The sequence below is a fragment of the Perna viridis genome, chromosome 7 (assembly GCF_037379345.1).
Source record: "Perna viridis isolate PV_CMFRI_1.1 ecotype Kerala chromosome 7, ASM3737934v1, whole genome shotgun sequence".
Classification (NCBI taxonomy): Eukaryota; Metazoa; Mollusca; class Bivalvia; order Mytilida; family Mytilidae; genus Perna; species Perna viridis.
Window position 1 is genome coordinate 37173963 of NC_142451.1, and position 15375 is coordinate 37189337.

General features: G+C 33.2%; 1 protein-coding gene across 1 annotated transcript in view; it reads right to left on the reverse strand.

Moving 5' to 3' along the window:
• The window catches only part of LOC148612537 (uncharacterized), a 32404-nt gene extending 17084 nt beyond the window's left edge, over positions 1–15320 (reverse strand). Inside the window, exon 1 of the mRNA XM_088594089.1 lies at positions 12581–15320. Within this exon, the coding sequence (XP_088450215.1) occupies positions 12581–15202 (2622 nt within the window). The 5' untranslated portion in view covers positions 15203–15320. The remainder of the gene's footprint in view (positions 1–12580) is intronic.
• Between the last annotated feature and the right edge of the window lie 55 nt (positions 15321–15375).

A 15375-nucleotide genomic window follows, 5' to 3' on the forward strand; every position in this document is an offset into this window, starting at 1 on the left:
AAAAAAGATGTGTTAAAGAAGTTATAGCTAGAAACTAGAGTTTGATAATATAAAATACAAAGTTTAGTAAAAAAAAATTGCTATCTTTAACTTGATTGCAGTGCCACAAATACTTAAGTCTGAGAATATTCTTACAAATGTACCTTCAATGGTAACTCCAACCAAAGTCTTTGAAATTGATGACTTCACAAACACAGAATTAAGTAGTTTTTCAATTTTTGTGACGCTCAGGCTTGTACTGACAGGCTTCACAGAACATGTGCACTAGAGTACTGAAAAATTATTGCCTTGCAATGTGTACAATGTATTTGAATTACATTAACCAACTCACAAATGAAAGTACTACTGTTAAGTAATGTCACTACCATAATTGTTGAATTACAAACAGTTATTTCAATTCAGGTCTGGGTTTCATAAAAAAACATTACAATGAGAATTTCCTTAAATTCTTTAGTTTTTCCTCAAATCACCAATTTAAATAATCTGATAGATCAAAATTTGAGTTGAGATTTGAAGATTTGAAGTGTCCAGTTTTACTATTAAACTGGACACATCCAATGCTGTGATCACAACAATTGTGGAATGTGTATTAAACTGCAAGTTCAAATTACACATTATAAAAACATATCAATGTAAATTAGATAATCTATATTCATTTGAATCAAACCTCGAAAGAATAGATCTTTTTGAGGATTTGAATTCACATGGAATTCCCATTGGAATGTATACTAGATGTACCACCAAACAAGACTCAAGATGGAAAATATTTTGACTGGACAGAGCAACAGCTTTAACAAGCTCTGGAACAGTGTCCAGTCTTCCTACGCAAGACTAAGTGAGGTTACGAATATGTCTACCACTGTTTGGAGCTAGTCAGTGAGGTTACGAATATGTCTACCACTGTTTGGAGCTAGTAAGTGAGGTTACGAATATGTCTACCACTGTTTGGAGCTAGTAAGTGAGGTTACGAATATGTCTACCACTGTTTGGAGCTAGTTAGTGAGGTTACGAATATGTCTACCACTGTTTGGAGCTAGTAAGTGAGGTTACGAATATGTCTACCACTGTTTGGAGCTAGTAAGTGAGGTTATGAATATGTCTACCACTGTTTGGAGCTAGTAAGTGAGGTTATGAATATGTCTACCACTGTTTGGAGCTAGTAAGTGAGGTTATGAATATGTCTACCACTGTTTGTCATAACAAAACATAAACATGAAATTGTAGATTTGAGGAAAACTCAGGACATAAGGAAATTTTAAACAATTATTTATTTTTTTAATGAAACCCCTGCCTGGTACATCAATAAAGTTCAAGAACAAAGTACTTCAATTATTACATGACTTTACTCAGTAATCCTATACATCATTGTTCTAGATTTGGTGCAAACTCATTAAAATTTGTTATTTTCTTTAAAATATTTTTCATGTAATTTATACATGCTATCGTGACCTTCTTGCCATTTCAAAATATCTCAAGCTTATTATAAACAATTATAAAACTTGCATTGAAGTATTTCCAGACAACAGTCCAATTTATCTGACACAAAAAATACAGTGAAAACTGGCTTAACAAATCCCTGGATAAACCTGGAAACTGAGTTAACTAGACATTTAATGAAGATAAAGCGCCTACATACAATGCATTACATTGTAGCATAATAAATGTTTTGAACCTATGTTAACCAAATATGTTAATGTCACAAATTCTACAGTCCAGAAGAGTTTTAGTTTAGGCAGATCCACAGCAGTGTTATAGAATTATAAATAATAAAATATGTAGATAATAATCATTCCACCCACAGGTACAGACTGAATTACATAGATCATCACACCTATATGTCTCACCTGTTCTCACCTTACAGGTAAAAACACAATACACAAAATTCCACTTAAAGGTTACAGGATTAACACAGGAAAACCTATAAATATTTTATTAATGTTGTGCTCCATTTGTACAAGTCTTTGGGGCCTTGTAAGAATAATGTAAATATACAACCCCTGTGTACCCAAGAGCTTACAGTTTAAGATATTCATGACACACAGCACAGGATAGGAAGACCCATAGACAACAAAATAGTATTACAAGTCAGAAAGTAACTCCAAGGCCACATCAAGTTAATTTGTAGATTCTCACCCCCACCAGCCCCTATTCAAAAGGGTCCGCCCCAATTTTTTTTCATTTTTGATGTTTTTATGGTTGTTCAAATTTCCTGATTTCTTTTATGTCCTTATCCTTCAGGACTCCACTTATATACAATACCATACAGTTCTGGTAAAAAAACGAGTAATGTGGTGTGGTGTATGTTTACAGAATATCTTGATATTTTTCAGATCTCAGGATGGTTTTCGTTGTTAGTCGCATTATAAGGGGAATAAAGCTTTGGTATGGCACAAAAATAACATAAAGTAAAAATTTCCAGGAGCTCTTCAGCAAATTCGTCAGCAGTAATAAGATTTTAAAAATCTTGGAAAACTAAAAAAAATAAAATCCTCCCACCCGCCCCATTTTTTCAGTTGCTGATGGAAGAGAATCTACAAATTAACTTGATGTGGCCTAATGCTGGGAACAAAAAGAGGAGAGATACTATTTAGCAGGTTGTTTTCTCTCTTGCCAATTATCACAATTTGCTCAATGAATAAAGCAGTCTTTATTTTTCCTGTTTTCAGATTTAATGGAATGGAAATTTTATGTAAATAATTTGGACTTAAATTTGGCTAGCTTTCATTTTCTTGATTCCCAAAACCACACAAAAATAGCAAACATCAGAACCTCTAAAAAATATCCTGCTTTACAGCAGTAGTTACTGTTCAAACTTCTCCTTAATATGTAATAAATAAAAATTAAAAATATATATTAAAAATTCTTTTTTAAAAATTACACCTACTTTCCTTCTTGCCCCAGTGCCCTAATTTCTACTTTATTTCAAATCCCTTTCTACCAGTACCTGCCCATTCTATCACTCCCTATTTTTTGTCCCAATTTCCAATGGCCCTTTAAAGAACATTACTTCAAACAGTGGAAATTCCTGTACTTTTCCAAGTTTCAAATCAATAGTCCACTTAAAGATAATCAAAAGTCTTCAATAAAGTGTAAATTAAAATTAAATAAACCTTTACAAATCATTCAATCACATTTCTCAAATTAGTACATTTTTGATTAATCAAGGGCATAACTAAGATTATGAGATAGCATCCAAATCAAACTTGATCTTATACACTTCAAGACCTTTTCAGTCTTTGTAAGAATCATGCAAAATCTGAAAAATGTGATACACCCCAAAAAGGCTACATATTTTTACTTTTATAATTCGTTGCTTAAGGCCACATCAAGTTAATTTGTAGATTCTCATCCCAATCCGCCCCCTACTCAAAATGGCCTGCCCCAATTTTTTTGATTTTTGATTTTTTTAACAGTGGTTCGAATTTCTGAATTCCTTTTAAGTCCTTATCCATCGGGACTCTACTTACACATAATACTATAGAGTTCTGGTCAAAAAACGAGTAATGTGGTGTATGTTTACAGAATATCTCAGGATGGTTTTCGTTGTTAGTCGCATTATAAGGGGAATAAAAGAAATAAAGCCTTGATATGGCACAAACAATAGAAAAGTACTTTTCTAGGATTTATTTAATGAATTCGTCAGCGGGAATAACACTTTACAAATCTTGGAAAAGTGAAAAATAAAAACTAAAATCCTCCCACCCACCCCATTTTTTTAAGGTTTAAGCTACAAATTAACTTGATGTGGCCTTATTGGTCTAAATTATGAATTGTGTAATTATTCATTCAAATCTGCCTGCTCTTAGGAGATAATCAACATTAAAAATCCAATATATTCTATTGCCTTTGAGTGTCATTTACATAGTTATCTCCCTTGATTTTGAAATCTACAGTGCATTCTATATAATTTTTATCTCCTAAGAACACAGGTTATATGAAAAACTGAATGTTAATTTCTGTTCACTATGGCAATTCAAACAAAATATCAAAAATAGAAATATGTACACTTTTTACCCAAGAATCACATTTTGCATGATTCTTAGCTGGAGAGCTACTTAAATAGCATGTAGCATCCAATTTTCATTCAGTCATCAGATGCTACTATATCTACAACTGGCTAAAATTAATATTTTTCACTGCATATCTAATTTTCAAAGAGAAAATTGTAAAGGGAGATAATTGCTTACTCCAAAGGTGACTTTTAAAATTTAAATTTCTGTAATACTTCAACTACCAGTACACATTTCTATAATAGTATTAAGTTAAATTTGACCTTGAAGGTGCAAGGAACCATTCACTTTCCTTTCATCTACAGTTGATTGAATATTTATCAAATATATCTAAAGTACTGATTAAAATAAATGCATCTTAGAGTTGTATGACAGTTAAAAGATCAGATTTAAACTTACAAATACATGAAATGTCAGTGCAGTCACTGGTGTTATCGTTTTATTGATTTTTTAAATATTTGGAAAACGGAAAGTAACTACACCACAAAAAGGAAAGTTTGTTGACAAAACATGATATGACTAAGCGTTACACAACATACAATTTCCATCCAAAGGAGAATGAATAAGATGCCTTTGTCCCCATGTTTCCTGAAGATAACTAATTTGAAGACTAATCAAGCATTGTTCATTGAAACAGACTGTGGAAAACATACATGTACATGAATGTGTCCACATAAACAATAACAGCTCAACCTATGTTCATAAAGTTAAGATATTTCCATGCAGTTATATGTATTTATCTTAATGTGTTTTCCTTAATTTTGCAACAATTTATACCAGTATTCAGGATTGTATAACCAACATTTACAAATATATATGGAAAGTGAATATTCTGCCATTCAAGATAAACCACCCTTTATGAAGCATGATTTAAGAGAAAACAATAGAGCTACAAATGTTCAATGTACCAGAAACACATGAGCAGAGAAATTCACATGTACATTTACTCCCCAAGAATAAATTTATTTACTTAATTATTTATTATCCATTATCCTTTTTTATTGATGAAAGGCATCTCCAACATTTAGAAAAGAGCCATTTATAGCGCTTTTCAAGACAGTTTGCGGACTCTTCAGTCTTTGTTTACTGTACATGTATGACTTGAGAAGTTAAGATGCATGACATGTACATGTATCATTTCAAAACTATATTATGACTCATCACACCAGGACACACATGCCTACATGTATATGCATACTACCATATATAAAAACAATGTACATGTATATATAGAAACACACTTTTAAACTATATTAATCCTTTTTATATTAGATACACAAACCAGTCATTTCAGATAGGGATTTTGTATTACACTAATAGCAAGTATAAACATACATAATATCGACCCTTTTAAACTGAAATAATGCCATTTAAACACCAGACATAATCCTGAGTCATTTGTTAAAATAAAAACATTCCAGTCATTGAGCTGTACAACACAAATCCGAATTAAGTCACTTAAACGTTAAATCGCACCAATAGCCAAAGGGACAACATGATGGTCAAGAAAAACTGTTATCAACATATAAATGCTCTGTACTATCAACATGAGGCAATTAAAATTTTTGTTGATATGGCTAATCTACTAGGAATTCACTCGTTTTAATCTGGAATACTGATCACATGAAACTAGTGTTAATATACAACAAACTCACTGCTATAGTGAAGAAAATGTCAAATTTTCAGTTAACAATATAAAAGAAGGGCTTTAGGTCATCTAAGAGTAATAAGGATAACTTGGCAATGCTCACAGCACAATTGATTTAACTGAAATTTTTATGCCAAAATGAAAACTTTACAAATAAATCTTATATCTGACATAGTTCTTTTCATTCATTCAATTTGTACCTCAATTTTTTTCTACACAAATCCGCAAGAAAAAATACAACAGAATCCCCATCATTTCAATAGAATTTAAAGATGGCCTCACATGAACAAATCAATCTTGAAAACAACACTGACTGCAACATATGTCTCCTATATGTGACATGTAATTTACAGACTGGTGTATAAATTATAGTTAATTGAAACTAATTTGATCAATTTTCCATCATGTATTCAATATCAGTTTCATATTTACATTATAAATGACATTTACTATGGGACATATTTCTTGCCTTGACATAGCCTGTCTTATGTCATTATGATATGTTTATAGCTTTTTGCAAATTATCAATTATTTCCATATCTGCTTGCAGTATTGTTGGAGTAGAGCCATGCTTTCTTTCCCCTCTTAAATTAATAATCTTTCTATATTTTTTTTTCTAAATCTAAACACTGTCCTAATGAATTTAGGATGTACAAATTTATGTATATTTTATTACCATTTTTTAAGGCTTTCTGCCTGTATCTTTTGATGTATTTTATTTCTAAATCTAGACACTATTATAATAAATTAACAATGTACGTATGTACATGTACATATATTGTATGATCTTCTCCTAGTACTGTGACTCCTAAGTAAATGTACTTCCCTTCATGATGCAAGGAGGAAGTAAATTTCAATAACTGAAAACAGCTGCTTATCGTTACATTTCATGAACATGTTCAACTGTACATGTGTATTGTTAAAACTTTACATGTATTAATGCAAATATCAAGTATATTCTTCATGTTCAAGTTAACTTGATTCAGCACCAAATTCTGTGAACATAACTGCATGTGTACATTTTTGTACATTACAATTTTACTGGATCTGAAAACCATGAAGGACTATAATCCAAACTAGACAAAAAAAAAGTTTCACAGATTGACTGACCAATACATATGCAGTGATCGGGATTAAAATTTTGCCAATGGGACTATGGCCCCCTTACACTTCAATTCAATGGGGCATGTTCAATTTCAATGGGCCATTCTAAAAAAAACATGGGACAAAATTTGGAATAGCAGCTAAGGCCGGATAAGACAATGAAGACCATAGGTACATTTGTAACAAAAACTAACTTTAATTTACACTGCAGTTCAAATGTTTATTAAGAGTCAACAATTTTAAAAAGTTTCAATTAATAGTCACATCAAATCACTTTTCTTTTTTGTTTTTAGAGTTTTTATATTAATGTATTGTCTAGTCCTCTATTGTGGTCCACAGATCCCCCATCATGTATACCTTGGTTATTAAAGTAGTTTATCACAAGTGATAGGTTTGTTTGTTTGTTTGTTGGGGTTTAATGTCCGAGCAGCAACATTTCAGCTACATTCAGATGATGAACATGAAATTGAAGATAAAATGAACATGAAATGATGATGAAATGAAAAAGGGATGGGACACAAGGGCAATGGGGTCGACAAATTTTGATTGCCACTGGAAACAGGGAGAGGTGGGTAGGTCTGGCAATTTAGCCTCTTGTGCCAGAGCCCTATGGTTCCTACTCCAGTAGAATACCACAGCAGGGTTCTTTAACGTGCGAGGAACGTGGCATCTTTCCCAACACAGTGCACCACTATGGTTTGCGGTCAGGTTTTCCGTATTATAGCCTGACAACCCCAGCATGTAACATGCCAGGGGTACCCCATTCCACCACCTGGGGCACACAACCCAGTTGCTCTGTGGGCAGAGCGCCCTAGCCCCCAGCTAGGGCTCTGAGCACTATTTAGTCGCCTTTTACGACAAGCTTAGCACTGCTGCAGGCCTGTACAGGGCAAATGATAGGCAGTCTATTGTTTTGTTCAGCTGTCATCAGATTTTTTGATTTTTTTGGGTGCTTCAGGACTTGATAATATGTCTACACCGTTAACAGTATTATCAATAGTGGGTTCATAACCGTGTCCAGCTGCCAAGTTAGTATCTACAACAATTTGGGTCAAGCTTAAAAATATCTGGTGGCATTTTCAATTTCAAATGTAACAGCCAGTCTACGCTTTTCTGATGTTAACAAATTATTTTTATTCTTTTAAACAATGTTTTTTTGTTCTTTCAAATGTGTAAGCGATCAAGAATATGTAATCTAAAAAATCAATAAAGTACTGTTTCATTCCCCGGTCTTGAAATCCCCTCGAAAACGTGGTGATCAAACATCCGACTGCAGCTAAAAAGAACGTTGTTAAAAGACACGTTCATGCCTTTTTTACTGTCACAAGTCATGGACAACACTTAACCATCAATGATGGAAACTTAATGCGTGCACATGACACGACACATTAGTTACTGAATGCGGCATTATAAGAGGAGATGCGACTATGGCGCATGGCGCACAGTAATGCCAATCACTGCATATGTACTGTATAGGTAAACAAGTATAACAAGCAACTCGCAGCCATATGTACCCGAAGCAGCTACAAAAAAAGTTAAAAGAGTAATCAAGGGAACCAAGATTCTAGCAGAAATAAAAAAAAATGCAATACAGGGAAAAAGAGCAGACATGGAAAACAGACACACACAACAAGGAACATAAAATAACAAAAATAATACATACATGTACAAAGTAACAAACATCAGTGAGCCAATTGGATACCACAAAAAACTGGGAGCATGGACCAGGTGTACTGGTAGGGTAAGCATCCTTAGCTTTTCTAGAAACAAATGCCAAGTTCCTCATACAAAGTCAAGTCCAGCATAAATGAAAGAGGAAAGGAAAACAATGAAACATTGAACAAATCAGTTTTCATGGTGCAGATGGATACACCATAACAATCAATGAGTTCATGATGTGAAAGAGGTTTGGTGGTACTTTTTGTAGATCCAACTTAGTTAAAAGAAAATGGACATTTGTTTACACTTTTGGCATGTGACTTTTTTTGCGGGAAAATCAGTAAACAAATAGAATGGGGATCCCAAAATCTAATTAAGGAAATACCACTAAATACTAAATATCAAGATAATTAAACAGGGACACAATGGTCCAGGGTACAAAATGTAGTTTGCTAGATATTTGATCACTTGAAAAAAGAATCAAGTTTGTTAAAAATATTAAAAGAACAAATAATATTGTAAGATAAATTAGACCATAAAGGACAAAGCTGAACATGTTTTGAAATCAGGGACTATATGAGAATAGTAATATAAAGTCCTTGATAGAAATAAAGTACCTTTTTCTGGAGTAGTACTTTATTATTTTATGCATATGAAAGTAACAGACTAGAGCCAAAAACATGCTCTATACATGCGTCAAGAGTGAATCTTGGGTACATAAATGTCATGAATGCAGAGGTTATTTTGATGAATTGACACAGGTAATTCATCAGTGGACCTAATACTGTCATATTTAAAAAAAAAAAAAAAAGTATAATATTTTTTTGGCACCCTTTGGCTCTAATTTCTGGAAATTGGCGACAAAAAATGGCAGCTGGTGATTTTTCTGGCGACAGAATTTTGGAAGCCAGAGCAGCCCCTGAACTATGTACCATCGTTTGTATGGATTCTTCTAGAGTTCATGAATCCAGTACAGACGGTTGATCATTATCATCGTCTTTGGTCAACTTCAGTATTGCAGTAGGGGACAATAATTTGTACTCAACAGATTGATATTTTTAGAGGGAAATAGTTAATACATGTATCATTTGGGAATAAAATTGTGACAATAACCAATTTAAATGTCTGTGTATTAACAATATACAAAAATGTATATCTTGATATACTAATCATAAGAAATGACTCTCTCTTTTGTCAAAATTAAATAACTAAATTACATAGCAATCTATTAATTTATGGCCTTCAAACCTTGCCAAATATGTCACTGAATCAAAAGGCTTTTATCACTAATAAGTAAATATGTTAATCACTGAGTATTCATATGAATGTATAGAGCCATTGGTAAATAGATTACAGTTCTTGTGATAAAGGGGCCTAATTGTATGTTTAAACTAATATGGGCAAAATTTGATGCCCCACCTTGGAAGTTTGTAACAATATGTGTTTATAAAATTTATTTGTTTGTACTGAGATAGATTATGACATGAATTTTTAACTACTGTATGCAATAGGTAATAATTGTTTTTGAATATTGTTACTACAAATGTATATGTACATTGTATATGTACATACATGTAGGCATCTATACGTAAACTCAAGTTAGAAGCCTTTTTGTTATAATCTTCAATTACTGTAAATGTACTAGAAAAGTGGCACAGTGGACAGAAAAGTGCGAAAAATAGTACACACGAAAATTATTTTTAACACTATATAATGCTAATCATTTTTTTTATTCTGCGAAAATTGATACCCGCAAATACGCTCACTTGACAGAATCGTGAAATTAGCAACCGCAAGAATTAATATGGTACAGTATCCTATTCATAAAATACAGCCTCACCAATTAAATTTCCATAAACACTTTTTAAAACATCTAATACTCAAATTTCAAAGTAAGTCTTCCAAAAGTTGAAGCAATGTCTTGGCCATTAGAACACACATGTAGAAAATGTACCTCATGTACATGTACCTGATTAGTACAAATATATACTGTACACATCAAGGTACATATACAACTCTATACTATTACAAGTAATAAACATTCAATTACTGGTACATGTAGGTCTTAATAAAATGTTCACTTACAGGAAAAATCAATGATGACTTTTGGAGGGATATCTTCTCAAAAACATGCTTGGCTCAGGGAAATGAATTGAACCATATAAAAAATTGATATCTTTTGAAGAACCCAGTATAAAAATGATAAAATCATAAACAGTAAACACTCTACTGGGTATATGATATATGAATATCTCCCCCACCCCACCCCCCATATTATGCATGCATAATGATGAATGAGAAAGTCATGTGAAATAATTGTCTATATTTGTACATGTACAAACAAGTACATTTTCCACAAGACACAAAATGTACCTTGTACAAGAAGATAACAGAATGACATTTCAGATAAAGAAGCCAAAGGGTTGTTTATTTTAAACATCAAATCTTATTTCTTCAATTTCTAAAAAATCTTTAATCACTGTTTGGCCGGGTAACCAAAATTCATTTCATCTTTCATTATTGACACTACAAATGTACTTTATACATATAAGTGTTCAAATATATATGTGCATGTACATTTACTTTCAAGAATGAAAGGTCCTGGACTTTTTTTGCATTATAAATGAAAGGTCCACAACAGGAGTAAATGCAATTTAGTATGGCAGGTCCAGGATTAAGGTACATGTACAAATGTACATTTTGTAAATAAAATTTCGATGGTCTTGCATAAGAAATTGAGGCTCCTGTACCTTGGACCAGAGCTGATTTGAACCCCTGATTTTAGATTTCTTCCTAACCAATGTAATGCATTTACTAGCATTGAGAAGTGGTTACTTTGAGTTAGAGCTGGAAAATAGTACACAAGTATATTTGCTATACATGTATGTATGGCTTTAATAACTACAAGTACAATGTACATGTACAAAAAATGTAATTAATTACAGACACAAAGTAGTTCATAAACTAATGCACAAAAGTGACATTTCATTTCCAACTTGGCAGGTGTTTCTTACAAAAGCAGAGTATGCTCAGTGAGTATGCTCACCCTACTGGTGCACATGGTCTAAGCTCCTAGTTTATAGTGGAGTCCAGGTTGCTCCTTTACTTTTGTTTCTAATCTATGTGCGTAATATTTTGGCCATTTCATGTTCTTTGTTTTGTGTGTGTAATTTCCTTGTCTGGTCACTGTCCTTGTACATGTATTACATTTTATGTTTTTTTTTATATTACTGTTCCAATCCAAATTCCCTTAAATGTATTAGTTTCATATAAAATATACACATATATTATTGTACAAATGCACAAGTACAATTGAAACATACACAATGTACATTTTCATAAATTTATACAACATTTTTGTGTACATTTGAACTGTCATGAAACAATACTACAGTGTATGACTAGCAATATAACACCAGAACATGAATAATTGAAACTCTCAACCAACATATTATATTACAAGCATCTGTCAATATTATTGATGTCTGAAATCAGCTGATGAATTATTCTAATAATTCAATTATAGTTGTTCAATTAAGAAAAAAAATAGTAGTAAAAAAAATTTGGTAGTACAACTTTAGTTGTTTACAAAGGACTAATCATTATAAATTGAATTACATTGTAGTTTTCAAAAATGTACATGTACAGTTCACTGTGTACTGTACATTGTATACATGTACTATGAATTTTGTATGGACCTGAAGCCAGGGAGGTTTGGAATTAATGACACCCCCACCACTGGAAAGAAACACAGTATCAAAAACAATAACAACTACATGAATCGTAAAGTAAAAAAAATGATAAATGTATTGGGAAAAGTTTTACCTCAATAACCCCCTTCTGAATTCCCCCAAAAGATTTCTGGCTATGATATTCATATATTTCAGTAATTAATTAACAAATACAATGTCACTGTGGAACACTTGCTTGTACATGCACATGTATATTTTGTACTATGAAACCCTCAATTTCACCTTGACCTATAAATGTATCATGCAAAATGAAACATTACAAAGGAACATTTCAGCATACAGTATGCATTTTTTACATGTATACATGTACAAAATGTATATTCTATTAAGTCTACAAAAAAAAATTAAATATCAGATGTACATGTTAAGATGAAGTTACAGCTGTATTTCCTGCTTAAACTACTCACCTTATCCTTTCTTCTTTTCATGAGTGGAGTTGTTTTCAGCTTCACCCCAGCTCCTTCAAACACATAGCCACAAGGCTGGATCTTAGTTGGAATGTATCCTTCTTGGTATGGATGTCCAAGAGGCTGATCGTTCACTAAATCTGACAGATTTAACGGTGGAACACCGTTGGTGACAGGCTTTGGTGAAGGTGCAATATTGCTTGAATCGAACACAGCTGCTGGTTTTTTATTCCGTTTACCACCTATTAAATCATCAATGTTTGTTCGTGGCACTTGATCATTCTTAGCAGATTTAAGAACATCTTTAAAATTAAAAGAATCTGAGCTTTTTGAATCTTCTTTTTTGTTTGGCACATTTTGAGATGTTGTTTTGACTGGACGTAGATTACTTGGTTTAATAAGTCTATGTTCTACTTCCTCATCGGAGCTATCATCATTTGTACTTTCTATGATTATTCCTCTGCCTAGATTTACAGTATTGTCAGTCTTATTTAACCTCCTAGCAATAACTGAAGGAAGACCTCTTGTTGGAGCATCATCAGAGCCACTGATCTTCACATCATTTGCTTTATTGTTCTCAATTGTTTGTTTCTTATTTTCAACTTTTGTTGAATTTTGTGCAATTTCACTGAGACGTTTTTCAGCTTCTTTTTCTTTTTGCCTATTTCGTTCATTAATTTCTTCAACACTGAATTTCTTAGTGAGAAAGTCATTTTCTTCTTCTTTAGCACTTTCTTTGCCTTGGGTTTCATTTGAAACAACTGGTGTTGGTGATTGTGGAGGTGTGGATTGTTTCTTTGCAGAGTTGCGTTTTTGCTGTTTTACCCTAGGGGGAGCAATAGGTGTGGTAGAAACATTTCCAGAGAGGTTCAATGAATCAAAAATTTGCTTCCTGTTTGGAAACATTGAGGAGGAATTCTGAGTAGGTGATGCGGGCACATCCTTTGAAACATTTCTGACCTCAATGGTTGTTTTACCTCTTGTATCTTGAAATGTCTTTGCTTTGATAGGTGATTCTGGTTTATCAGTGTCTGGCGATTTCACAGGAACTCTTGGCTTGTTAGTTCGCTCAGGTTTATGAACTGGTGCAATTGGCTTACCTTGATTATTTGATAAATGGAGAGTACCTTTCCTTTCATTGTGAACTGACTTGCTAGTGGTTTCCTCTTTCAATTCATTTTTAATAGGAGTAATAGCACTTGAATCAAAAATAGCTTTCTTTTCAGGCGACCTCCTTTTAGACTTTGGTGACTCAAAGGGACGATCAGGTTTCTGTTTAAACTTCATAGACAAATCCTTCACTGATTGTGATGGAGCCGACTCCACCATTTCTGAAGTATTACGCTCTGTTTTACATAGAACCGGAGTATCAGTTTTGTCAATCTTTTCACTTGAGACAGATTCCTCTTTAGCTGTAGTTGTAGTGAGGTCATGTGAGTAAGTCCTTTTAGGAGGAAGGGGTGGTTTAGGAGCTTTCCCTTTCTGAAGATTGAATTTTGATGCATAAAAATCTGGAAGTTTAGGAGAATGAGTAACACGCTTCTCAAATATTGACCTAAAGTTTATCACAGTATTAGGCTTGGGTAAGTCAGTATTAGAAGAATCTTTAATTGGTTTTACTTTTCCAGATTCCACAGTTTCAACTGTCTTCCTGCTTACAGGAGATTTTGGTTGAGAATCATGTTCAATTATAACAATGTCATCTCTACCTTTTATGAAGTCTGTTGATATATGCTGATCATGCTTAGTAGTAACATTGACACTTGTTGACTCAACACTAGTCACTTTAGATGGATGTATTGGAGGTTTTGGAGCACTTCTAAGTTTGGTGCTTGGTAAGACACCTATATTAGTTACATTATCATCTGGTCTCTTAATTCTCTGATTTGATCTATCAAATGAAGACTTCACATCTCTTTTTGACTTTCCAACTTCAATTAAACTCTCCAAGCTAGCAAACCTTCGTGGCTGCTTCAATGATTTTTCTTGTGATTTATTTAGCTTTGCAAACTTTTGACGTAACTTATCTACAAATCCGGAATTGGGTGCATATTCCTCTTGCTTTTCACTATCATCCTCCTGTACACCATTTGATAGTCTAGTTCCATCAACATCCTCACCTTCCTGTCCATGAGGATGATCGACACCAAGTTTCATGAAAAAGGGATTACTATGAACATGCTTCAAATGTGATGTCTCGATCCCACTTCTTACCTCTTTCTTATCATTTACTTCAGAATATTCAGTGTTATGGTTCATATTTGATCTAGCGGAAATCACATTACAAGCACTAGTTTCCTTTTGAACGGGGATAATCATTTCCTCACTTTTGTCGCTAAAAGGTTCGTGAAGGGATGTGAAGTCATCGCTTCTAGTGTCTATCACTGGTGAAATTGCAGAAGAATCAAACACACAAGTCTTCTTACTATCCTGGAACAAATGATTACTTCTTTTAGACATTGGCTCTTGTTTCCAGGATGGAATGTCAATCATTTCGAGTCTACTAACACCACTGCTAGAAATAGTTTGATTAACTCCAGTATAGCTATCAAAATCTCTATTGAAATTAGATAGACTTAGCTTCCATGGCGAAATGGAAGCCGTTTCTACAAGACTTGTCATAAATGTTTTTGTGAATGGGACTGAATCTAGACATGTGTGTGTATTGTAGTTTCACCTTTTCCGGGTACCTCCTTTAATGAACAAGTGCCCTTACGTCACATCTGATTCACTGCAGTCCTATAATATAAGTTAGTAAGGTGAAGGTCACCAATTTGTAAAATATTTGACGGATT